The sequence below is a fragment of the Penicillium lagena genome (assembly GCF_028827675.1).
Source record: "Penicillium lagena strain IBT 129212 chromosome Unknown utg000008l_segment0_segment0, whole genome shotgun sequence".
NCBI classification, from domain to species: domain Eukaryota; kingdom Fungi; phylum Ascomycota; class Eurotiomycetes; order Eurotiales; family Aspergillaceae; genus Penicillium; species Penicillium lagena.
This window is the reverse complement of record NW_026623229.1, coordinates 1,745,598-1,770,059: the sequence shown is the minus strand read 5'-3', so window position 1 is coordinate 1,770,059 and position 24,462 is coordinate 1,745,598. Positions and strand designations below refer to the sequence as shown.

Here is a 24,462-nt window from a genome sequence, read left to right as displayed (position 1 = left end):
TTCTGGCTATAGGTGCATGTAGCTCGCAAAGTCGCTCGTCTGAATTATCTGAGCCATCGTCTTTTTAAGCCCTTTTCGAGTTTGGAGGCACGAGTATCATGGGTTTTCAAGGCCGTGATGATTTCTGTTTCTGCCAGTACTCACTGCCATTGGGCCACCAATCGACCGAGTTGAACCATACGCCTTCTGCAAAAAGTCTATAATTATCCGCGTTCTTGACTGCCTTTTCAGGAAACAGTTGAGCAAGGTCAACACAGGCATTCCACTGTTTAGCATACCACATCCTTTTACCTTTCTTAAATTCCTGGTCGGTGACTTGCCTACTGAGTTAGCAAGGGTTTCAAGATCATAGAGCCGTTGTGCTCACTGCGACTTCGTGCCCGAGGCCGATCATGCGTTGATATATGCATGAGTTCATGTAGTAATATCCCTGCTCTCGTTTCTATGTCGTCAAGAGTAAGACCACAGCCCGCCTCCTGTGATACCTTTTCTGCAGCCTGTTCAAGAGACTTGGCTGCAAAGAAGGAGCTGCAAAGAACGAGAAATCGATCCGCAAGCATAGTGCTATATTCACCATCATATAGTGTTATAGCCACGGGGTTACCCTTCGAAGCACAAAATCCGGATTCAGGTGAGCCCGTAGTGCCAGGTAGCAAGTAGTACGCATTCCGGTAACTGTAGTGTCTGCTATTTTTGCGAGACCAGTATCTGGAGAAGAAAAGCCCTTGAAAATCTCGAAGGTCCAGAGAATCTTCTTTATCGGCATATCTCGATAGTTCTTTGACGAGAGACGTTGGATCTGGAGTTTTAGACTCAAATTCTGGGTACCCTAGACGCCCGAGGGTTGTAGCCCATTTCAAGTCACTGTCGCCACATTCTACTCTCCACCTAAGATCCCGATCGCGGGATTCTGTCAGAGTGCGCCGGGCATCTTTGAGGAAAGCTAGTATATGAGTTAGCAGTCGATTCAGAGTCACGTATACTAGCAATATTGGAAAGAGCTTAACATACAATTAGCCTCTGCTAATTTACTTCTTCCTCGGATCACATGGAACTGATTTGGGTGCTTCTTGCCGTATTTGATTCCAAACATTGCGACAGCCACATTCAGTCTCTGTATCCACATATCTTCACGCGGGACTGGTTCAGCTAGGGCATCGAGGACCATGATAGCGTTATCAAGTAGTTGCGTAGTTTGGGCAACGGTTGATTCAAAATCCTGGTCTATGCAACTACCTGGGTGTCCGGAAGAAATACTGCGGAAAAGGCCTCCAGCAAGGACGTCTCCCTGAACAGAAGCAATGATGAGACATATGAAAAGAAGGAGCGGTGGAGTGTAAAAAAGCATGATGCACGGCAAATCGTCTGCACTGATTTTTGCGTCCAGTGGAGAGCTTTCGGTGTTTTAAGGAAATCCCCGTCAGTTATAGCTGCCATCAAGTTGGCGATTATTCAGAAAAGGCCCCATTTTCGCAGGGCACCTAGCAAAATAGGATTTCCTTCCGGGGCGCAGAACAGTATCTCGTCTTGGTTCGGAGGACCCACTTATCTGGAGAGCCGGACGTTGACAGGCCGAACGGGCTTTAGACCAGGAGGACTTACAATCCTGCACCTTTCATGGTGCAAAGCTCCAAAAAAAACAAAAACGGAGTGAACGTCCGCGTGAGGCGTTCGGAAAGTGCCTCGTGAGGCTCTCGTCTGCGCTCTATCCAAGCCAAACATGCCTCAGAGAGCAATTGTTCGATTATGTAGTGCTCGCGAAGCAATTTAGGGGCGAGCATGACAAATTGAATAATAAATGAGTGTACTATGGGGCCAGAATTCTGTATTGGAAACTATCCTTAGAAAATAAACTAGGAAGGGCCAAGAATTAGTATAGCCCTTTCGAGAGCCCTGCAATTCTTTTGATGAATGAGGCGATGACTGTCACTTTTTATTCTTCTTTCCTTTGGTCAACCCTTGATTGTGCTGTGTCTGGGATCCTTTGTTGACCCGAGATTATGACCCGCTTAGAAGTTGAACATGGAATCTGCTTAACGATCAAGCTAATATTTATCCCCATGATGAGATTAACTTTAGCAAATGACGAGAGATTGCTGACTTAGTTAAAATTAATGCTAGAATCCCGTTATTCAATGCCATTCATATGACAAGGCGAAACTATATCATGCAAGCGAGATAAGCGAGAAAAGCGATGCACCCGATAAGAATCTATCTTCCACCCTCAACACGATCCGTCTCAGTTCCACCCCCCCACAACCACCCCTCATCCCGGCAGATGACGAGCTCAAAGTGGACATCGAAAGTCAAGTCTCGAACTATTATCAATCCACAGAGTCGATCATTTGTCACGTAATGCTTCCGCTGCCATGGGATTGCCGCAAACGTGTGCTAGGAATGAAACTGTGGACGGCGACGTTCAGGCCGAATGCCGAGGAAGGCGCGATGAGTCGTGATTGGTATAAAATATTAGGTCGCACCATACAAGATATTAAAGTAATACTCGTGTCTTGTCTCACGGCTTATACAACCTGACCTGACATCTTGTAACAAGCTAGGCTTTGAATCATGGGCAAAGTGCGAGAATCAACCCCGACGAAGATCCCCGACAAGGGAGTTGACGAGGCTCCGAACGGAGGACTCACTGCGTGGCTACAAGTTCTTGGAGGTTTCTTCATATTCTTCAATTCCTGGCATGTCTTGCGTATATTCATGAGGTAGCCCGACTAATAAAGGCAGGGGAATTGTCAACACATTCGGAGCTTTCCAAGCATTCTACGAACACTCGCTTCTGCAAAACCGCAATGAATCAGATATTTCATGGATCGGCACCTTCCAAGCATTTCTCCTCGTCTCATTTAGCATATTCAGCGGCCCAATATTCGATCGAGGCTACTTTCGCATCCTTCTCGTCGTCGGCTCTTTCCTCATCGTATTCGGCATGATGATGAGCAGCCTAGCGACTGAGTATTACCAACTCTTCCTATCCCAGGGTCTATGTGTAGGAATCGGTGGCGGATGCCTCTTCGCGCCCAGTGTGGCTGTCATTTCGACCTATTTCACCACAAGGAGAGCATTCGCAATTGGAATAGTGGCTGCTGGCGGAAGTGTTGGAAGTACCATCTACCCGATTGTGTTCCGCAAGCTCCAGCCAGAAATCGGCTATGCCTGGGCGATCAGAGTGATTGCGTTTATTGCACTGGGCCTTCTCGCAGTGAGTAACGCTGTGATGAAGAGCCGACTTGCGCCTCCCAAAACGGCACGAAAGATGGTGGATCTTGCAGCCTTTAAAAACATCCCCTACACACTGTTCACGATCGGGCTGTTCTTAGTCTTCATTGGCCTTTACATCCCCATTTTCGACGTCGTCGTGAAGGCTCAGGTGAGCTCACATGTCGGTGAGGATCTGTCCTTCTACATACTCTCAATCCTCAATGCCGCGTCTGCTTTTGGTCGAGTGATCCCAGGCCAACTCGCAGATATTTATGGAGCTTTGGAAATCATCATTATCTGCACGTTTTGCTCTGCTGTCTTTGCGTACGGTTGGGTCGGGATCCATGGGTTGGGCGGGTCGATTGGATTTGCAATTGTTTATGGATTCACATCGGGTGCCGTCGTGTCTATCCAGGCCACCGTGGTTGCGTCGCTGGTTCCCGATGTTTCCGTCATCGGGACATGGTTGGGCATGACGCTTTTCGTGGCCGGGCTGGGTATTCTTATTGGAAGTCCTATTGCTGGTGTGCTTGTTGATTCGGTGACTGGGTCTTTCTCAGATGCGTTTATCTTCGCGGGCAGTTTTACCTGTGCGGGTGGGGTCTTGTTTCTTGTCACTTGGATTCTGAGAAGAAAAGGTGGTAGAGAAGCTTAGTCTGGGACTCATTCGATCGTTAATCTTGAAGGGCGCCCTACCAGATTACGCATATCTAAATATCTACAAACTTTTCTTAAGGACATGGATTTTTACCACTGGCCACATTGAAACCAAAAGAGCAAGCCCACTCATACCAACACCGGTGAAAAAGGCTGCACGATAACCTCTTAAAACGCTCCCATTCGAAATCTGGGACTTCACCGTGCTCGCAATTCCAAGTCCAATCGATTGCGAATAATAGACCACGGTAGCAATGAGCGATGCTGCAATTCCCTGCTGTTCTGGGGGAACGAGTCGACTCATCAACAGAGTCGAAGCGGGAAAACTGAGGTCAATGCCAAAGGGTGCCAAAACGTTGACCCAGAACACCTGGTACCAAAAGCTCTGATGCACCGGCATAGTCGCCAAGAGTAGATTGCCGACCATAAACCAGATACAGGAGAAGGCCAAGACGTCCGCTGGAGGCACCCGGCGACCAAGGAGGAAGGTGTTCAAATACGAGGCCGCAAACCCTGCAATTGGAACAGGAATAAATTGCACGGCCGTGATCAATATACTCTCACCCCGTAGCCGAGTAAGGAAGTTGACGAGATAGAACACCAGTACTCCAAAGCTCGACCAGGCCAGACCCATGGTAGCAAGGACAAAGGCACTGTCTTTGGACAAACGGTCGACCGGAATAAGAGGCCTGCTAGCTCGCTTTTCAACGAATGGAAAAGCCAAAAGCAGAAGGAATCCGATGATGAGCGTTGCTAGACTGGACGGTGCAGCCCAGCCAACGGTGGGTGCTTGATTCCATGCCACATTAAACAGCACCAACCCTGAAATACCAGTCGCAGTTCCAGCCCAATCAAAATCATGGCGCGGGCTCTTATCGACAGGAATCTCTTGCTGTTGAGAGATTGTTGCCCGATAAATTTCACCCGGAAGTTGAGGGATAGTCAGAAAGCCGACACAGGCAAGGGAGCCGCAGGCAATGGCAGTGACCCAAAAGATCCAAGGCCACCAGGACGATTCTGCTATTGCACCTGAGATTATTCCCCAGACGGTGAAACCTGTTGGCGCTCCGGCCGCAAATAACGAGAAGGCGAGGTTCTTCCGAGGTCCGTCTTTGTAGACGGACCCGAGGATAGCGAGAGCGCTTGGGAGTAACATTGAGGTTCCCATACCTTGTAGGCCTCGGCAGACTGAGTAGAAAATGAAGGAGTTCGAAAATACACTGACGCCTGCAAGAAGTGAAGCGACAGCCAGCCACGTCCATGCTGCAATATAGCAGCGGCGATGGCCATACATGTCACCAAATCGTCCAGCAGGTAGCATGAAGGTGCCTGATGTGAGACCATATGCAGCTGACCCCCATGTTCTCTCGCTCGATGAGCTGATTGTGAAAGTCTGGCCAATGACACTATCTGGGAATATTCCTTGGGACAGACATCCGAGAACAAATAACTGGGTGCATGCGAGTGTCATGAGCATTGGAATCTCTCGAGATAGCTTAAAATCGCGGATCAGAAATGGATAACTATCCGGGTCCTCCTCTTCTCGAATAATATCCGTCTGCCGCGATTGTGTGTCGACGGTGTGTTCCATTTCAAAGAGACCGGAGAGAGACGACTAGTCTAATTAAGGATAGAAGACGTCGACAGCGTTTCGGAGATATAGATATGAACGAATAAAAGAATTTGTGGAAATCAACTATTATTTCAAAAGTCTTCCTTTGTAGATTTATACTTGATTTTTGGTAAGGACGAGAACCTATCCCTTCTATGGCTTAGCACAAGTGCAAACAGAAATTAGCTCCAAGTTAAAGAGCCCACCACTCAGACTACAAGCGCAATCAGATGCAAACAGCTTCGTCTCCATATATTTACCCATTTCTGCGAGTACCTGCGTCAAAGTGGATTGCCCAAGCAGCTGACAAATATCCAAGGGGAGGGATATTTAACGAGTTAAGCGATCTTGTCGAGAGTAACGAATTTCAAGAATACCGGATTACTGTAGATCCTTTAATTGAGACGCCTTTTAACAATACTATAAATGGGCAAGAACTTTTCAAATACTTTTTCCGCTTTGGTGCTGCCTTTCGAACACCATGTATTTTGAGTCTGATCAGAGACAATTAAGAAGTCTTTGCTACTACTAGAGTTTCACGATTTGACCTTTTAAAGACATTTCGAGCAATAAATTGGCAGATTTCTTTGAGTAGAACTATCTGATTTTCTCGCAATTGGTCGCTTCCACAATACCTCAGAGCTTCTCCTGGCGTGTTTTCCAAATGTACTCCTTAATATTGGGTCGCTTCTCAATAGCTTCCCGAAGCTTGAGAAGTGATTTCGGGAGGGATGGCTGGAAAGTGATTAATGACAGATCCCAGGTAATATATGGCTGTAAGAACCTACCGGAAGAGTCCCAGTTCGCTCATCATTATCTATGGATTGGTAAACCGCGAAATCGACATAGGTGACCTTGTCTCCCAGGAGGTAGGGGCCGTCGATATCGCTGTAATACTGCCCCAGGATGTTGTAGTACTGGGGCACATATTCGTCCTTGTACTTGTCCGTTTTGTTGCTCAGATTGGCTACCCATTGGGACTGCATGTTAATCAGCAACTGGAAATTAAGAACCTAATTGAAATTCACTTGCCCTCCAATCTATGTAGATATCGGCGACAGAGTCAACCGCATATTTCTCTCTGTTCGTCTCGCCATCGTAAGAGCCAAGGTCTCGGGCAAGATAGCGTAGGATGGGGATGTGCTAATAGTCCAGCCAGAACTCAGTTATTTGCAACAGAAAATGAAATGGGTCGAAGCAGACCTGTGTGAGGATCAATCCTTGGTATTCGAGCGCGGGCACTTTCCCCGTTCTCGTGATACCCTGTTCCTGGAGTGTCTTGCTCTTCTGAGGCCAGGTCTCGTCCCATGGATAGCGAACCTCTTCGTAGTCGATGCCAGCATCTTTCATGAAAAGACTAATTTGAATGAGACAGACTGTTGCAAGCTCATAGTGAAAAGGGCTGTGAGGGAAGAGTGTCGAGGAGAGGTGCGGATGGGTATGACACTTACTTGACTACCTCCCCCCGACCCAGTCTGCCAATGTCAAGGTAATGGAAAACCGCAAACTTCTTTGTAGCCATGGTGAGATCAGTTTCAAGCTGCCTATTAATCCACTTCAAGTTCGAGGTTGAGAGATTGAGAGATCTTTGTGGACCAAGTCTGTTGCAACTTTGAGTAAAGAGCAAATCACGACGTCTTTAAAGCTTTTCCGGGGCACACCGAGGGGACCTTTGGAAAATGACGCTTACAAATTGACATGTCAACCTTGGCAACATGGGATTCTAGGTTCAACCTTGCACCTTGCATGAAGACACCACTTGCCCGGGTCCTGAATATTTAGGCGAGATAAGCGAGGGTGGCGGTCTACACGAGAGTGGCGAGCTACGCGGAAAGGAGGCCCGTCACTCAACCCACTTCCTAGCTGGCGAGGAAAGTAAGACAAGCCTATTATCCGACCCTTTGCTGCAAACGTAGAAGTCATATAAGACAGCTTCATGTGTCGCGTTAATTGGTGGCTCATCTTCGAATACCTCAGAGTGTATGGTAACAGTGATCGGTAATATTTTTCCAAATCCAATCTAGAGATTCAAAGACACGATTCACAGAGTAATTCAATGAAATAGGAACAATGTGCCTGAAAAAGGAAGACCGGACGTGAACCTTTTATACTTCCCGGGTGCATAATCATTCGCTCCACATGTGGCACTTTCCGAGACGGTTGTTAAGGCAGACCTCATACTGGCCATTGATGACGAAATTGTAACCGAGATGGCGGCGATACTCACGGCAGTTTCGTCGCTTACGCCAGAATTGAAGCTACTCGGGAGGCACTACGATTGAGACCATCCGAGTGTACGAGTGGCTGAATTATTTTTCGACTACCGCTCATGCTCAAGCTATTTCATCGATCTGGCGGACGGAGCGATTCACCAACGATTCATCAATCTACCCGGCCATTCGGCAAAAGGGACGAAAAACGCTTCAAGAGGTTTATGCATTGATAGAAGAAAGGCTGAAAGCCTCTGGAAGTCAATTCGCTGTCGGATCCTCTTTTACGGTTGCTAATCCCTGTCTCATCGTGCTATACTGTTGGGCGGCAAGATTGAACATCGAAATGGACTCTACGTATCCCGTTTACACAGGTTATGTGAAATGGCATTTTGAGCGAGAATTAGTAAAGGAAGCCAGAAAGGTTCATATGCTGTGATCGTCCTGCATGTCTCCAAGGCCGATCTGGTAAAAGCACGATAGCAATTCACGGTCAGATTACGTTTCTCTAAGATAATCCACAAGCCAGTCGGCCATACAAGCGAGCCGACCACCACCACCCCAAAACACCACAGTAAATGCAAAATTTTACAGCTTGATGTCTCAGTCTCAATAGCTTAATATAAGATCTAAATATAGATTCAATGGTTAGATCATTTCAGTAGAAGAGCTGCAGTCACACCAAGCTTTGCCAATCCAGTCTGTAACTATGCGGCGATTCCATGAATCTGCACGGCTGGGAAATTAGGCTGCGTTGAATTTCCCAAAGAGTTCGGGCTGCAGGCATTTGTCAGCTTACGCATGGGGGTCTAGATCGCCGAAAAAGGTAAATGGTTCCAAAAGCGGACAAGCGGGGACCGTCGAATCCGCGATTTAAGTCGCGAGACACTATGATCTAACCACATGATAAGAGGCGGGCTATGATGTCCTCTTCGAACACCTTCACTGACTCTCATCCGTAACCCGATACACCCCTCCCACCATGGCCACAACGGCGCTTCACGGGTGGCACCCAGGCGAGCTCTCAATCCAACGCAAGCTCGGGTTTGCCGATGCCGTCACTAATAGCTGGTCGCGTATCAGCAACTTCATGCCTGAGCAGCACCGCCTCTTTCATACGTCCAACCTCCCCTTTTTCCCCATCGCCACCCTTGATGAGGACGGTCGTCCTTGGGCATCAATTGTTGCTGGACCAACGGGTGAAATCGGTTTCGTGAAAAGCCCGGATTCACGAGTTCTTTCCATTCACGCCCGACTCTGGGAAGGTGATCCATTCTTGGATACAGCGAAAGCATGGGCCGATCAAAGACGTCGAAAGGCGACACCCGAGAGATTTCTGATTGCCGGCTTGGGGATTGAGTTCTCAACACGAAGACGAAATAAGTTTGCAGGGTCTGTACGAAGTGTGCGACGCTGGTCAGACTCGGATTACCAGATTGACGTGGATGTTTTAGAGGCGATAGGGTGAGCAGAGCAGCAGAGTCATTTGTTTCTCTCGTGGATAAACCGCTGATATATTCATAGGAATTGTCCAAAATACATCAACGTCCGCAACCTCTTGGCTTACCCACATACGCGTCCTGAAGTCGTGCATCAGCGTCGACATCTGTCACCGCAGGACCGACTTCCAGAGGAGGTAACTCGGTTCATTCTCGATGCCGACACCGTCTTTATCGGGTCTATCTACAAGTCAACAGCCTCGGAATTTCCTTCACATGCAGGCATGAATGCCCGAAGTGGCTTGCCAGGGTTCATACGTGTTAGCCCATCTGATGGTCGCACAGTGGTCATTCCAGATTATTCTGGAAATCGGTTTGTCTCCAGTCTAGGGAATATTGAGTCTAGTGGGGTGGTGGGCTTGACTATCGTGTCCTTCACAACGGGCGATATCCTTTATTTGACGGGCACAGCCGAGAACTTCGTTGGCCCATCTGCGCTCAAGATTATGGCTAGACATGCCAGTCTCACATCGGTGAATGTAACTGGATTCACCTTTGTTCGAGATGCTCTTCCGGTGCGACAGCAAATGGGTACCTCCCCTGAACGTAGCCCCTACAGTCCAAAGGTCAAATACTTGGTGGAAGAGGCAGGATCACAGGGAGGTGGCGACCAACAACACAAAGCACAGCTTCAAGAGGCAGTACAACTGTCTTCCGACCTTGCCGTCTTCAAATTCAAAGTCAATTCAGCCTCGGGCGCCAATGAACTGAGAATTCGCCCCGGACAAGCTATCGTGCTTGACTTTATGGACTGGATAGGGCCCCCTCGATACCAGCACATGGCAAATTCGGCTCCTGCATCGATCAATGATGATCGAGTTCGCACTTGGACTGTGTCGAGTGCACACGAAGAACAAAATGCGACTTGGTTCCAATTAACTATGCGCGAGATGAAAGGGGGCGCTGTAACAGGGGCTTTATTCGACCTCCTGAGAAGAGACTCTTCAAATAAGCTAGGTCGCCTTATTCATTTTGATATCCCTGTGTCTGCAGATATTGTTGGCATCACGGGTGACTTTATCATGCATCAGGGCAAGGTCAATATGCTTCTGGTCGCCGGTGGAATTGGCCTAACACCATTCCTGGCCATGCTTAGTGCACTGGCGGAGCGTGGGCCTAAGGCCGAGGGACACGTCGCGCTTGTTCTGGCAACAAGAGAACCAGAGAGTATGGTCAGCTTGATGAAGCCATCCCTTGAAAAGATGCCATCGACAGTCAAGATCGAAATCGCTTTATTCACTAATGACTCGAAGCTTGACATCGAATATCTCAACACGCCGAATCGGAAGATATCCAAGCACACGGGTCGTGTTATCCCGGAGTACTGGAAAGGACTATCTCGTGATAAAGAGGTCTTCATCTGTGGTCCCAATGGATTCGGAGACTCCGTTACTGACGGGCTACGAGCAGCTGGTTTCCCACTGACTCAAATCCACAGGGAAGGTTTCTATTGAAGGAAAATTAATGAACCATTCTGCATGTCAAACAAAGCTTTCAAAAAATAGAACACCCTTTTTCTTAGATACCAACATGTGTCTCCCATGCTCTAATTACAGAATTTTTGATAGAAATCCTAGCCGCCCAGGTAGCGAAGTGCGGATACTCAGATCGCATTTCGATTTCAACCCGATATCCCCAGCGATAAAGAACAAATAGAAAAGGATCCACAATAGTGAACGACCCTCCCACTGCATAATAGCATTGACTTGAGGCTATCTTATCCTCTATAAAGCCATAGCACTGTCGAATTGTCCACACCGCGTGCTCTTGCAGTTTCGGAAACAAACTCTCATCATCAAGGAACCTCTCTGGTCTCCACAATGCACCAAAGCCCTGGCCGTGTAGCGTTCCAGAGAGGTAATTCAACCATTCGTACACTCGAGCAGTTTCCAATGTGGTTTCTCCCAGAAGGTGCTTCTCGGGAACTAAGCATGAAATCGCGGTGAGGATTGCGGGTATCTCGGTAATGACTTCGCCGTCAAGGGACAGGACGGGCACGCGTCCCTTAGGATTAAGTTTTATGAATTCATCTGTAAATTGGCCGACTTGAGAAAGCTCTAGGTCGAAATTTAGGCCTGTCTCGAGGAGGAGAACGTGGGCTGCGAGTGAGCACGCTCCGGGGGAGTACCATAGTTTCAAAGATGGTTGACTGGATTCGTTCATGCTGGCGTTGATACTGGCGTCGAGAATTCGTTGGACGAAATTGTTGAAGAAATTGAAAAAATATATCCAACTCTACCAAACGTGATCGCCCGGTCGCAAAAGATTACGCGTAGCTCGTTCGTCTCGCTTAACTCGGTTAAAGTTATAAAATGGCAAGAACACTCAGCACATCTCATTTAAATCCATCGACTTCATCACCAATTCATTTCATCACGATTAGGCAATAATCGGCTCCCATTCATATGATCACGAAGAGTCTGATTGAGATCGAATTCCGAAAAAGTCAACCACTGCAACCACTCTTTAACCAAACTCTGATCCAACACCCATTCACTGAACACGGTGCCCCGATCCCCATCAAACGTATTCACAACGGGCTTGCCTCCATTGACAAAATCCGACCAGCGGGCAATGCACAAGGGAGAATATAAGCTACCACCATCCGCATCTCGATCTCGAGCTTGGCCGTAGTAGGTCACGTAGCCCCGGCCATCCATGTCGGGGAAAAGAATAGAAAGCACGCGCGAGCTCGGCGATGAGAAGCGCTCGACGCAAGGTAGTCCTACATCTCGACTGACATGCTTCTCGAGGGTTGACAGCACGTCAAGGCTTGAAGCAAAGGCTTTGTTATTGAAAACGCCTTCTTGGCCGACTCGGTCTAATTCGAAAGATATCCAACGGAGCCAGGTTGGGTTTGGACAGGATTGTCCCGCGAGGAACAGCATCGGTGAAAAGCCTATTTTCAACGCTTCGCATCCAAATGGACTGTCATGAGAGGTTGGAGGTGGCCTGTCCGTGGCTGTCTTGACGAATCGTAGTAGCTGATAGATGAAGTGATAGGCGTCGAGTTCGAGATTGCTGTCTCCGTTATTGGAAATACTAAGCGCCCAAAAGAGTCGCGCTCGGTAAAATGCGTATATTGCCAGTGCAAGGCAGTAATTTTCTGGTAGACTCGGATGAGGGAGCGGGGGGATAGGCAGTTTGTCCAAAGCCGCGAAATTGAAGTTCACGGCATCCGATAGTGCTTCATCGTCCATGAACCTATGGAACAGGATGGCATAGGCAGCTTTCCATGAACTAAGGCGCTCGACTATAGCCAGAATTTTATTCTCTGGTATTGGTCTCAAATTAACACCAACTGGGCACCACATCAATTGCTTGATTTCAGAGTCCATAGAGCCAATATCGAGTAGTTGCTGCAGCATATCTCTCGGCAACGAGTCTAGAGCAGTCTGAGATGAGGATATTGATAGGCTAAGCCTTTGACTTTGCCTATACAGCGGATGTATCATTTTGATCTCTTTTGGGTCCGGTAAGGTAACACGACGAATAAGGTCCAAGTCTTGGAGACATAACTCGATCGCTGTCTTGTAATGTTCCGATTCTCGGCTGTCTCTGGAGCACATTACCTTGAAATAATGTTGGGCCATACGGATGTGTCGCATTGTAGCTGGAACATTCCCGTCGAAGCACTACGTGTGACTTTTAGTATCAACAATAGACTTCTCTAAAGAGAGGTTTACCTCCACATATGCAAAGAGAATGAGCACACCCAGAAGAAGGGCCATTGGAATTTGGTTGCTAGCCAAATTATCGGAAACACCCTGTAAAGCGTTTGCATATGCCCGGATAGCAATCACTTTGGTGTCTAGACCTCGATGGCGGTCGTTCTCGGTTTTCTGTGATAGCAACAATGTGGCACGATGCATGGACCCGAGAGCGACAAGAGCATCATAGATATACTCGACTTCCCAAGCTTCTTGACAAATATAGTCTTTCCAGTAAGAAAGAGTCTTTGCTGGAAAAATGGTCGGTATGGTCCTGAAGAGGAATTGGTGATAGCCCAAGACATCGCGGGCTCGAGTGTGCGGCCGCTGTAATGAAGTCGGGTTATTTGGAATTCCTATCAAAGGCAATCCATCGGTGGGAAATTGTGGATGTGGTGTGGCATCGCCTTGGTGTTCGAGCTCTGTGGAAGGAGAGGTGCTCATAACCGTTGTTGACCTATGCTTTGGTGGCCTTGTGATGACACGGCGCTTCTCCGCATATCCAGCGCACTCGACATTGGCGGTTTCGCAGCGCTCGCAAGTTGGTTTCCCTTCATCACATTTGATCCGTCTTGCTCGGCATGTGAGGCAGCCTGTCCTGGTTCGACGCCTTTTGTCATCCATGACTACTGCCCCGGACCTCAGAACCAAGATCAGACATAAGTCTTGAATGACAGAAAACACGCGCTCTCAACACACGCACACCCTACAGCGGTCTTGAGAGCCGGCAGTCCCAAGATACCCAGAGCGAAAGAATGAATTACGTCAAACCCGTGATGATGTTGATGATGTTGGTTAATCCAGCCACGGCGGAGTGGAACTGCCTGGCGGGCTCGCTTACTCAGCATTTTGGAATGAATGCCAGTCAACTTAGCGACTTCGGCTTTAGTGACCGCGATAAGATGATACTTGGGTATTAAGGAGTAGGAATCTAGACTAATCCTCAATATTGTAGGAATGGACTTACTAGCGAAAGCTTCCCTCGACTATCCTTAGCGTGATATCTTCAATCTACTTTTCATAATTTGGTAGATTCAGAGTCGACGAAAATCTAAAATAAGTATAAGCCACTGAGAATTCAGCGTGAGGGCAATATACTTTTGAAAGTCTTGTTTTATGAGAGGTTTTTGTTGATTTCGGACGTCACAAGGCAGGAGAAGTATTCGATCATACGCTCCTGGAGAAAAGAAGATGACGCTTTTTATGAAAAATTTATATGTACATGACACTGATTATTTTCCACAGATCGCCTCAATGGCCGTTTCGAGATCTGTGTGCCCATAAAGAACAGTGGCGTGCGAGCGGAGCATGTAGTCTGTACCCAGTTTGCCATCAGGCAGGATACTTGTCGCCATTTCGACCCAATAATCCAAAATCTGCGGAGGGAAAATCTGCGCGTAGAACTGCCGGAGATTGTCCTTTTCCACGGGTCGCACCTCGACTTCCTTTCCGAGTACTCGAGTAAATGCCGCTTGTACGTCAAGCGGACTATACTTTTTCGGACCGTGGAGTTCAATTATATATGGTTTTCTCGACAAGGATTCTTTGATGGTTAGCTGCTCCGCAAGGGTAGCGCCTATGTCTGAGATGGCGACCATAGGAATCTTGTAGTCTACGGGCGTAATTGTCGACAAGAAGAATGGATTTGGCCCCCTTAAAGTGTCGAGGCTTATAGTCCAGTTCTCCATGAAATAAGCGCAACGGACAAAGACGATATTTTGCACCTTCGTGTCGCGTAGCACTTCCTCGGCTTTGTTATTTGTCTTGATCTCGCCCTATGTTCGGGATTAGTAGAGAAGTATGAGGTCTAGGATTCGGATGTACTTACAACACCCTCGCTAAACTCAGCCCCGCCGCTGCTGAGCAGAACAAGTCTCTTGACATTACCGGCCGTCTCACTGGCGCTTTTGATGTTCAATGAGACTTTTTGGGCATGTTCAATTAGATCTCGACCGTCTAAGGCGGGTGGTATAATGGCTAGAACAGTATCAGACCCTGTCAAGTCGAGGGAACTCTCAGTTGAGACATCGCCTTCGATAGCAGAGAAATTGGTATGTGTAGAGAATCTAGTTGGGACTTTGGAAAGATCCCTATAAATTCCACGAACCTGCACAGGTTTACCGAGTAGCGAACTGATAGCTGCTGCACCTGTCTTTGTGCTTGCGGGTACAACGGTGATCTGCATTGTGAGTTTGGTTTACTCAATATAGAGCCACTGTCAGATTCAGTGGGTTTATGTGTGAGAAAATGCGGCAAAAATGTGTTCGCATTTGAGTCACCTCGTATTATGCTGACGTCACATGCATCCGGAACAGGAAGGCATACAGGGCGTATTAGCGAAGATACTTATCTAAGGACAACAACAAGAGAACCAAGGATAAAACAGGTGATTGTCAGTATTCATAACCGACTTGCTCTTGGCCCATCGACTGATAGTGGTTATATATAGTGAAGCCGTCCGCGGCCTGTTTGGAAGCCGAGAAGTAGATAGATTTGCCATTGCCGGAATCGACTGCCTGATGGGTGAAATGATTGCGGACCTGAGTGTGACGAGAGCGGGCACGGTATTGACGGTTGGATGCCAATGCGATCGTTCCCTGATTGTCAGGAAAGATTGGGGTCGGAGTGCTGTACATCTTGGCCAGGCCAATCTCTGAAACAAGGAGCCGAAGCCATATCAATTCCTGGATCGTGCGAGACTGAGTAATATGCTCAGATTCAGTGGACGAGAGGGCAGTGGATGTCTACTTCTTGGATGAACAAGAAATGGGGCTGCCGACGAGGGTAAAGATATAGAGCGTATCATTTATAGGTCGTGAAAGCGGTTGCAGTCTGCCTGGGACTTGTAAACAACGAACCGCGTATCTAGACGAAGCACAGAAAGATGGAACAGCTAGGTGAGTCCACTCAGGGTTGGGGACCAGAAGGCTGAAGACCTGGGATCACGCGAAGAATGGCTGGACTCGCAGTTGAAAAGCAGATCAACATGAACAGGCCGTCCCGCATATCTTGGGCACTCAGGGTTTGATGCGAATATATAAATGAACGCAAATGAGAGACCTGGTATTGCGAGTGGAAGAGCAAGGAAGAGGAGAGGTGGAGAGGCTTATATAGCCGTGGTGGTCCGCAAAAGGAAGGCATGCAGGCATGAAAGCAAACACTGCACTCTTTACAGTTCGGATCTACTAGACAAACAAGCAACAAACAAACGAAAAGAGAAAATGATCATTGAATTCCAAGTTCCCAATGCAATACACACATAGTTCAAAACGCCCAACAACCTGCATACCAGACACGACAAGTAGGGGGATCTCATGGCAGAAGGAAAGACGCTGAGAAAAGACAAAGAAAAGAAACAGAATCCATCATGCAAGCAACTGGCCACCACCCGAGCTCTCGCGTCGTTTTAGCAGCTCGCTCTTCGCCCGTTTCAACCCCTCGCCCAGCTTCTTCGTCCGTCTCCATTCCTGGCCCATCCGCTTCATGCGTACAGCGGCGACAACTAGAGAAACGGCAGTCCTCAGTTTCCGACGCGGCGTGCGGACTTGCTTGCGGTCTCGAGCTTGGACGCCCATATCGGTGATCATGCGGAGATCGGCCTCGTTGCTGTATCATTGTGTCAGTCTAGTTTGGAAATACGGCGAGCAGAAAAAAGCATACCATGCAACTCGCACACGCTCGCCCAGCTCCATCAGACCCTTACTCCAGGCCAGGTCGCGACGGAACTTCTCTTCGCGTTGCAGCCGCGCACGGAGCCAGATGATCTCTTTGCCCAGACCGCGCATCTCCTTCTCGTATCGGGACTTGCTGGGAGTGGGGGGTTTGGCTACAGCCTCATCATAGCGTAGTTGAAGAGCTTCCAGCTCCTTGGCTGCGGTTTCGGCCTTGCGGACACAGAAAGCTCGTTCCTCACGAATCCGGCGGACTTGAGTCTTCAACTCGTTCAGGCGTGCATCCCGCTCAGACACCTGGAGTGCCATGGCTTCAGCCTCGAGGGTTGACGATTTCAGTAGTTCATGTAGATCTTTCTGGTCTTCCTCTTTCATGGCGGCGCGTTCCAGGTCCCGATTCTTGGACTTGATGTCCTTGAAGGCCCGGTGTGCCTCTGAAAGCTTCTTCCTAAGACTGCGCAGTTCCTCGTGCAGCTTGTCAGACGGCGAGTTCTGCGGGGAGTGCAACTCGTATTTGTTCATCAATGCACTATGGAGGTCCTTCTCCAGCTCTGCGACACGCAACTTGAAGTTACGTGCTGAGGTCTTTTGGTCCGCTTCACGCTGGAGAAGAATCTTTTCGCGTTGTCGAGCGTCCTCTAGACTGTGGCGAAGGAGAGAAAGGTCTGCATGTGACTGTTCATTGTCCGCGAGTGGTGGCTGCTGCTCCAGAAGTGCTTCCAGTTCACGGACGCGACGCTCGAGGCGTTGTTTGGAGAGGGTGAGTGCCCGATCCCCACCTTCAGTGCGCAATTTATCCTGAAGACGATCGATTTCAGTTGACAGTCGACCCTCTTCCGCAGTAGCACGTTCGATCTCCGAGCTAAGCTGCTTCTCAAGTGTCTCCTTTGCTTGCACGAGCGCCGATTTGTCATCTCTCAATCTCTTCAGCTCGCTTTCAAGTCGTGCTGTCGACTTCCGGAGGTCAAGCTTCTCACGATCAAACCGGATGGAATCATCTGGATGCCGGGCCCGGTCGAGTTGTGCGTGGAGCTCGTCCCGTTCAGTCTCGAGTTCGTTCACCGATGTTCGGAGGTCATGCAGTTCGATGTGAGCATTGGCAAGCTGATCACGGAGGGTTTGTCTGTCCGCAATTGCCTTGTGCAGTTGATTTTCCACATCAGAAGATCCTTTCTGTAGCCGGCCTTTGGCATATTCTTGCTCATCTGCCAGGCTTGTCTGCAGGACCACAATCTCATCCTCCAAAGCTTGCACTTTGTCTTTGAGCGATTGCTCCTCACGGTGAGATATCCGCAGCTCCTCCTTCGCATTCAAGAGATCGGTTCGTTGCTCATCAATAATGCGTCTCTTCGATGCGAGGTCATCGTCAAGATCCTTGATTTGACGGCCCAAGACGGCTTCTTCTCGCGTGTGGCGCTGCTTCTCGCTGTCGATAGCTTCTTGAAGGTGGATCTCTTTCCCTGAAAGCGTGTGCTCTGCTTCCTGGAGCCTCTCGATGGTTCGCTTGTAGCCGTTTGCCTGCTCTTCTGCTCGATCTTTCTGTGACTGAAGGGTTCGCTTGGTGCTTTCCCAGCGATCGTGCTCAAGCGCAAAGTGGCCTTCTTTGTCCTCGATCTCGTGCTGAAGGGATTCAATCTCATCCTGCAGTCGGTCAACCTCCTCTTTGTGATTCCAGCGGTTCTGTCCCTCGTGATCCTCTACAGCCTGCTGGAGTTCGCGAATTTTCCCCTGCGCGCGGACGAGTTCATGTTGCAACCCGTCCAATTCATCCGTCGATGTTTGGTGGCGAGTCTGTAGGAGCTCCTTATCTTGTTTTGCTTGTTGTATTTCGTTAAGGGCCTCATGGAGCCGTGCAGTCAACTTCTCGCGCTCTTCCTGTGCAAAATCCCGGTCGCGTTTGATGGAGTCAAGGTCGTCCAGCAATTTGCGGGTATCGCCCTTCAACTCCTGTTGGATATTTTGGTGGCGCTCTTCCAGGCTAGTCACAGACCGTGTCTTGCTTTCAACGTCGGCCTTCAGGGAATCGTTTTCTTGTCGGAGGTTGCGCACTTCCTCTTCAAGATTGTCGGCTCTCTCTTCCAGCTGACGACTAAGCCCCTTGGTCGTGAAAGACTTGTTGGACATCTCGTCTTGCAACTCTCTCAGGTCATCTTCGGCGCGTTCCTTCTCCCTTTCTGCCAGTTGTGCCTCCTCAGCTGCCTCCTTGGCTTCTGTTTTGGCTTGGTCGAGGCTGTCCTGAAGTTCTTGCACTTGGTTCTTTGCGCGTTCTAGTTCGGCCTGAAGTTCCGAGACCGCACCGTCCTCATTGTCGGCGTCGCGCAAGTCGTCAAGCTTTTCATCACGCTCTTCGATGGCCCGGTCCTTCTCCCTAAGCATGGCTTCCAGGTCTTCAATTTCGTCTCGAAGCTTGTCGATCTCCTGAGACTGTTGGTCCTTGGCTTGTCGAAGTTCCTCTCGCAGCTCCTTCACATGGTTGTCCCTCGATTCGACCTCTTCTCGTAGCATATCCATCTCGCGCTGAAATGTCTCGTCTGTTTGTTTCCGCCGGGCCTTCTCCCTCATTTCCATGAGCTGCAGACGATAATCCTCGAGGTCGCGCTCTGCTTGCACGAGACTCTTCTTATATCGAGAGATATCTCGTTGCATCGTCAACCGTAGGACTTTGAGCTCGGTGTTTTCTTTTAGTGCCGCGCTGTTGTATTCTGGACCGGCCTTTTCCAGCTGCTCTTCCAAGTAGTGGATCTTCAATTTCAGGTTCCAATTGTCCTTGTCGAGCCTATCAATGATCTGTTACGGTTAGTGCCGGCCGAGAGCGAGGAAAGAGGTTGTAACCCACCCGCTCCTGCTCTTTAAGAGTCATCATATTCTGCCCATCACCCAGTAATCCTATCCCGTCGCGTCCTGGAAGTGCCGGGAGTGGTGTACTTTGCGCGCTGCTACTTACAGCCTGAGGAACTGGCGTGGCATCATCAATTGTCGCGTCTTCCTCGTATATATCAGACATGTCCATGGCAGGTAGGCCCGGCGTGTGGCCGTTGCTCCGGTATCCCTCTCGCATGTAGGCCGGAGTTCTGGGTCCGTCCGTCCCCCGGGCTGTAGATATGTTCTTGAGATAATTGTTCTTGGTCGCGCTCTTCATCAACGGCGTGAACTCGCCCTTGGCTGGCGCTGCAGCGGGTAGATGCCTTAACGCGCTTCTCGTCGACTTGGGGCCTGCGGCGCGTGGAGTGTTGAGTTTGGTGGCCCCGGAGGCGCGTCGCCGGCCATGATCAAATCCCTTTAGAGCGTCATTGTCCTTGGAAGGCGTGTGGAAGGAGTTTTCGACCGAGTCGAGCGCGGACAGATGCGTGCGCCCCGCGCTGCGAAAGCCGTTGGTCAGGTAAGTCGCGTTCCCGTCGATTTCGGTGCGTGGCGTGTCGATGTAGGGGAAGGCCATGGTTCCGAGTAGCAAAGCAGGCAGGATCAACACGCAAGCATCACCGCGAAAGTCGGGGGAGTTGGAGGAAAGAGCGAAATGGCATGGGCGTGTTTGGAGTGTTGATGTCTAGCCTGAATGGGCCTAGCGCGGGAAAGTCACGAGTGGGTCCTGCTCTGCTCTTTTTCTCTGCCGAACAATGAAGTCATGACTTACAATCATCAAACATAAATCATGACCAGCGAGGAGGATCTCGAGTGGTTCAAGTCGACGTTCCGTCCTATCCCCAAGCCAGAGCTGCCGGACGACTCGGTCGAATACTCCATCTATCATCTCCCATCCCCCGCCCCCGCCGTTGTCGATGAAGCTGCCGAGACTCGATCGCGGTTGCTGGAGGTGCAACGCACGGCGGCCGAATTGACCAAGGAGCTGCTCAAGGACTACATATGGCAGCGTGAAGGGTTTCGTCTCGAGATTACCAAGGATGATGGTATGATAGACTTTATTCGTCGGTATTGTTCCCCGCATACTGATAGCTCCGAACATCTAGGCATCACCTCCTTACAAGGACGCACGAATTTTGGCGACTCGATTGAGGATGAATGGGTGGTGGTATACTTTCTCCGCGAACTGAGCAAGCGCCACAAAGATATCTGGGTGAAAGTGGTGGACACCGATGGCCAGTTCCTGCTCATCGAAGCCGCAGGCATGCTCCCGGAATGGCTGGAGCCCGAGGTGGCGGATAACCGGGTGAGTATTTTTTGTCTTTCTGCCATGGACATCTAACTGACAGTTCCATCAGGTCTGGATCCATCAGGGAGAACTCCGGATCATCAAGCCCAAACAGGAATCGAAGAGAAAGACCACCGAAAAACTGTCCCTCACAGAAGCGCGAACAATCATTCAGACTGAACCGGGTCGTTTTCTACGGTCGAATATGATCCAGGAGGAGGCGTTTTACCGACTGCGCAATTACCCCCAGCAAATCGCTGAAAACCTTCACTCCGCCATCGTGACGATCCCGCGCAGGGTGGCATTCCTTCTGCATCAAAAACCAGCATATATATCACCCGCTGTAGAAGCGTTCTATCTCCGCGACCCAATAGCTCTGCGGCCTCTAAGGGCCAAGGCTTCTGATCTCACGTTCGAGCCTAATGACTTGATCACTGCTAGTGTACGCTTCACTCGGGTGGGATACGCACAGCTGAAGAGTCAAGACTTTCCCGTCCCCAGCACATGGCAGGGTAAACTGCCTCCGGCAGAGGACGGAAAGGTATACGAGCGCGCAGAAACGGGAATGAAGCTTGCGTGTGGGTTTGAAATGCTTCTCTACGACCCTAAGAACCAAGACAATGCCGCTGTTCGAGAAATGAAGCTCCTGCTGGAGGATTTGGAGACTGGCGATGAGAAAATGCCTACAGATGAAGATATTGCGAAATGGGATCAGCGAGAAGATGACGAGAAATGGATGGACATCAACTTTGAAGATCTGGACCGAGAACTGAAAGGACGAGGCAAGGACCAAGCGGATAATTCTACTGGCGGCAATTTTGGCGACGCCACCGCCCAAGAAAATCTGCAACGGATTGTGGCCCGCTTTGAAGAATTCTTGAATGACAACTCCGCTGGGTTTGAGGGAGCAGATTTCATCGACGATTTTGCATCAGACTCGGATGCCGAAGTCGAAGATGATGAAGAGCTCAGTGATGATGAGGAGGATAAAGATGCGTCCTTCAATGAAGAAGAGTTTGCACGAATGATGAAAGAAATGATGGGAATGCCCTCCGCGCCAGACTCGATTCGCAAGCGAGTGGAAGAGCTTGACTCGGACAAGGAAGAAGACGACACAGAACAGATCAAGGAGCTATCTCGGCAGATGGAAACCGAGTTGCGAGGCACGGGTGTTCTGAATTTGAACAGACCTCAACAGAAGCTGTCGGAGAGCTCGTCCAAAGGCAAAGCAGCCAAGCCGTCCAACCAGGAAGAAGGGGATGAAGATGAAGACGAAGACGTCAACATTAATCTTGCCCGGAACTTGTTGGAGGCTCTCCAGGGCGAAGGTGGTGCGGCTGGTCCGGCAGCGAATATGCTGTCGATGATGGGCTTGCCCATTCCCAAAGACGATCGCCCTTCTAAAAAGTGATCGACTTCAAACCTAGCTGTTTGTTTACCTCTAGGAAACGGCAGCCGCAGTGCTGCCACTCCATTACAATATCGCTGGTCATGGTTTTGATTCAAAAGGCAAGATGTCTTTACGGATCAGTAGTCACTGAGGAACTTTGCAGGTCATCCAGCCTGCGCCCTTCGCTGCTCTTTGCAGCTAAAAGCGAGGCACTGGGACTATCCTCAGGATAGCTACCTTGCTCAGCTCTTCAGACAGTCCGCTACAAGGTGAAGCCGTCAATAAAAAGCAGCTCGTGGCTGCACATCATTTCCGAGTCCATGGCCACCATATGCCCCATATGCACTAGTGCACTCGGAATTTGTAAGTTAAGAGAGGATTCTTGGCACTGTTCCCTAACCCATAGCTCTGGATTTTCAGTTCGTCTACTGAACATTCATTTCCCTTTCTAGACAAATATCAAAATGACTATTATTGCTAGGGTATTACGTGCACCATTACTCAATAGAGATAGCGAATGATAGTATAGATGGGCGCTGAAGCGAGACGTTCAAAATGCGTCAGAGCGAGTCCTATCTGGCCTCCAACTCACCGTCTCGTCGTTATTGATCGCACAACTTAATTGAATTTACCTTTATCCATTTGGGGTACAAAATCTACTCTATACGCTTTCGCGGCATCCCTCGGGGAGGGAGTTTGGGGTACGATGGTCGGGGATATGCCTTCAATTATTTTTAATACATATATTAATTAATATAAGGTAGACTATAGCTCAGTAGATGGCTGTGACAAAACCCTAAATGATCCTTGATCAGCCACTGACCCTCAGTAAGCCGGACTCCGGCCGCTCGCATGAGCGCGGCGGCGGCTTAAATCGGGAAGCCCTACCCGCCAGAGGAAATCCGCTAGCAAGCAGTATTCATGTCATGTACGATCTGTACAGCTTGACTAAAAAAAATCACGGTTTTGCTACACGGTGAGGCTACACACCATTTCCGAGTCCACCTGTGGCCATTTTCCGGACTGTCTCCGAACCGTGTGCCGTGTTGATGTCGGCAATACCCCCTCGCCGCTCAGTTCGCCGAGGTAGTTGTCGGCAAATATATTCCATTCCTTGTACCATAATCAAAGCCGTTTGTACACCAATCCCAACAATCATGACCATGATCATCAATATAGACTTTCTTACTGGCCCACCGTCATGTTGAGCGCAATTAGAATGGATCTCCACTTCCGAAAAGGCAGGTGCTAGCCTGCCATGAACGACCCGAACCCACCGAGGCTTAGCCCAAGACCCCCAAGCTTCGAGAAAAGTGCTCCGGTGGGCCGGTTTCACGCGTGGCACTTAGCCGCGTCCCCTCCGACTCGGTGGTGCTTCCCTTTCGGTGTGCAACGCCGTTGAATAATGAACCATACTCCAGACGGATTAGTTAGTGAACTACAGTGTAATCTTCTGCAGGGCTAGTAATGTATGTGAAAATAATGCAGACAGACCCTAAATGTGTTTGTAGGTCCACTTATTGTGCCGAGCGACCGAACCGCGATGCGCGATTTTCGTGGAAAAAATAGAAACTGCAGGACAAGCGGAGGCCGTTACCCACGGAACCCAACCGTTGAGCTCTCGTGTGCCACAAATAATCATAGCGGATAGTTACAGTATGTACCGGATGACCACCAGGCAGGGATCAGGGTAGAATCCTCAGCCTCAACGGGCGGGATTCAACCTCCGCCCGCCCGGAAGGAAGAGGAGGCAAGGGCTGGTATGAATCATCAATCATTCATTTCTCCCCCAAACGGGCGCGGAGAGCCGGGATGGTCGGCGTCTCCCCGGCAAATGGCAGCGCCGGGGAGGGATCGCATCGATGTAGATAGGGCAATGATCAGCCGGAGTCCAAAAAGGGGGCGGGCGCAGGATCGAAAGGACGGGCCCAGCAGTCCGGATGGCGGGCAGAGCAAATCGGAGGCCAAGGATTTGCTTCCTGTCTGAAGACGATAGATCCAATGTGATGGCGGTTGTTGTTTGCAGCTCAAGTTACATCTGGACGGGAACGTCTAGGCCTCTCGCGAATTGGTCTGCGTCGGGCCGAGCGAACACGAGAATCAAGAGTTCAGAATGCCGTGTAGGTAGGGAGAGAATGTATATTGTTATTATTATTCTCGTTCAAAAAAATAAAATAATACGTTCTAGAACAGAAACGACTACGTCCTAGGCTCACATACCTAAGTTAGTCCTTCGGCCGGACTCCGGGTGGCAAATCAGCGTTCGCTGACCATCGACAGTTCTTATTACTTAGTTCCGACGGGCTCCACTGCTCGCTGTCTCTCTCTCTCCCTCTCTCTTCCTCTTCTTTTT

At 49.5% G+C, this 24,462-nt stretch overlaps 11 protein-coding genes across 11 annotated transcripts; 3 read left to right on the top strand and 8 right to left on the bottom strand.

Annotated features, from left to right (window-relative positions):
- Nucleotides 1-320: 320 nt before the first annotated feature.
- N7510_011316 (uncharacterized protein) lies at nucleotides 321-1,168 on the bottom strand (the record flags this gene model as incomplete). The annotated part of the gene is made up of 2 exons (XM_056983241.1): nucleotides 321-943; nucleotides 1,135-1,168. 2 exons carry the CDS (start codon nucleotides 1,166-1,168, stop codon nucleotides 321-323), a joined length of 657 nt encoding a protein of 218 aa, XP_056828735.1.
- A 1,400-nt stretch (nucleotides 1,169-2,568) lies between these two features.
- N7510_011315 (uncharacterized protein) lies at nucleotides 2,569-3,868 on the top strand (the record flags this gene model as incomplete). The annotated part of the gene is made up of 2 exons (XM_056983240.1): nucleotides 2,569-2,717; nucleotides 2,740-3,868. The coding sequence occupies 2 exons, from the start codon at nucleotides 2,569-2,571 to the stop codon at nucleotides 3,866-3,868; spliced, it is 1,278 nt and encodes a 425-aa protein (XP_056828734.1).
- Nucleotides 3,869-3,931: 63 nt separating this feature from the next.
- Nucleotides 3,932-5,461, bottom strand: N7510_011314 (uncharacterized protein; the record flags this gene model as incomplete). Its single annotated transcript, XM_056983239.1, has 1 exon — nucleotides 3,932-5,461. The coding sequence occupies one exon, from the start codon at nucleotides 5,459-5,461 to the stop codon at nucleotides 3,932-3,934; it is 1,530 nt and encodes a 509-aa protein (XP_056828733.1).
- Nucleotides 5,462-6,118: 657 nt separating this feature from the next.
- On the bottom strand, nucleotides 6,119-7,004 carry N7510_011313 (glutathione S-transferase; the record flags this gene model as incomplete). The annotated part of the gene is made up of 5 exons (XM_056983238.1): nucleotides 6,119-6,217; nucleotides 6,271-6,449; nucleotides 6,511-6,625; nucleotides 6,686-6,839; nucleotides 6,934-7,004. The coding sequence occupies 5 exons, from the start codon at nucleotides 7,002-7,004 to the stop codon at nucleotides 6,119-6,121; spliced, it is 618 nt and encodes a 205-aa protein (XP_056828732.1).
- Nucleotides 7,005-8,674: 1,670 nt separating this feature from the next.
- On the top strand, nucleotides 8,675-10,645 carry N7510_011312 (uncharacterized protein; the record flags this gene model as incomplete). Its single annotated transcript, XM_056983237.1, has 2 exons — nucleotides 8,675-9,156; nucleotides 9,217-10,645. The coding sequence occupies 2 exons, from the start codon at nucleotides 8,675-8,677 to the stop codon at nucleotides 10,643-10,645; spliced, it is 1,911 nt and encodes a 636-aa protein (XP_056828731.1).
- Nucleotides 10,646-10,709: 64 nt separating this feature from the next.
- N7510_011311 (uncharacterized protein) lies at nucleotides 10,710-11,354 on the bottom strand (the record flags this gene model as incomplete). The annotated part of the gene is made up of 1 exon (XM_056983236.1): nucleotides 10,710-11,354. One exon carries the CDS (start codon nucleotides 11,352-11,354, stop codon nucleotides 10,710-10,712), a length of 645 nt encoding a protein of 214 aa, XP_056828730.1.
- A 194-nt stretch (nucleotides 11,355-11,548) lies between these two features.
- N7510_011310 (uncharacterized protein) lies at nucleotides 11,549-13,345 on the bottom strand (the record flags this gene model as incomplete). The annotated part of the gene is made up of 2 exons (XM_056983235.1): nucleotides 11,549-12,826; nucleotides 12,878-13,345. 2 exons carry the CDS (start codon nucleotides 13,343-13,345, stop codon nucleotides 11,549-11,551), a joined length of 1,746 nt encoding a protein of 581 aa, XP_056828729.1.
- Nucleotides 13,346-14,133: 788 nt separating this feature from the next.
- On the bottom strand, nucleotides 14,134-15,086 carry N7510_011309 (uncharacterized protein; the record flags this gene model as incomplete). The annotated part of the gene is made up of 2 exons (XM_056983234.1): nucleotides 14,134-14,676; nucleotides 14,730-15,086. 2 exons carry the CDS (start codon nucleotides 15,084-15,086, stop codon nucleotides 14,134-14,136), a joined length of 900 nt encoding a protein of 299 aa, XP_056828728.1.
- Nucleotides 15,087-15,294: 208 nt separating this feature from the next.
- Nucleotides 15,295-15,537, bottom strand: N7510_011308 (Reverse transcriptase RNA-dependent DNA polymerase; the record flags this gene model as incomplete). The annotated part of the gene is made up of 1 exon (XM_056983233.1): nucleotides 15,295-15,537. One exon carries the CDS (start codon nucleotides 15,535-15,537, stop codon nucleotides 15,295-15,297), a length of 243 nt encoding a protein of 80 aa, XP_056828727.1.
- Nucleotides 15,538-16,266: 729 nt separating this feature from the next.
- On the bottom strand, nucleotides 16,267-20,008 carry N7510_011307 (putative spindle-pole body protein (Pcp1); the record flags this gene model as incomplete). The annotated part of the gene is made up of 3 exons (XM_056983232.1): nucleotides 16,267-16,507; nucleotides 16,562-19,359; nucleotides 19,409-20,008. The coding sequence occupies 3 exons, from the start codon at nucleotides 20,006-20,008 to the stop codon at nucleotides 16,267-16,269; spliced, it is 3,639 nt and encodes a 1,212-aa protein (XP_056828726.1).
- A 213-nt stretch (nucleotides 20,009-20,221) lies between these two features.
- On the top strand, nucleotides 20,222-22,130 carry N7510_011306 (putative regulatory factor Sgt1; the record flags this gene model as incomplete). The annotated part of the gene is made up of 3 exons (XM_056983231.1): nucleotides 20,222-20,477; nucleotides 20,538-20,737; nucleotides 20,790-22,130. The coding sequence occupies 3 exons, from the start codon at nucleotides 20,222-20,224 to the stop codon at nucleotides 22,128-22,130; spliced, it is 1,797 nt and encodes a 598-aa protein (XP_056828725.1).
- Nucleotides 22,131-24,462: the final 2,332 nt, after the last annotated feature.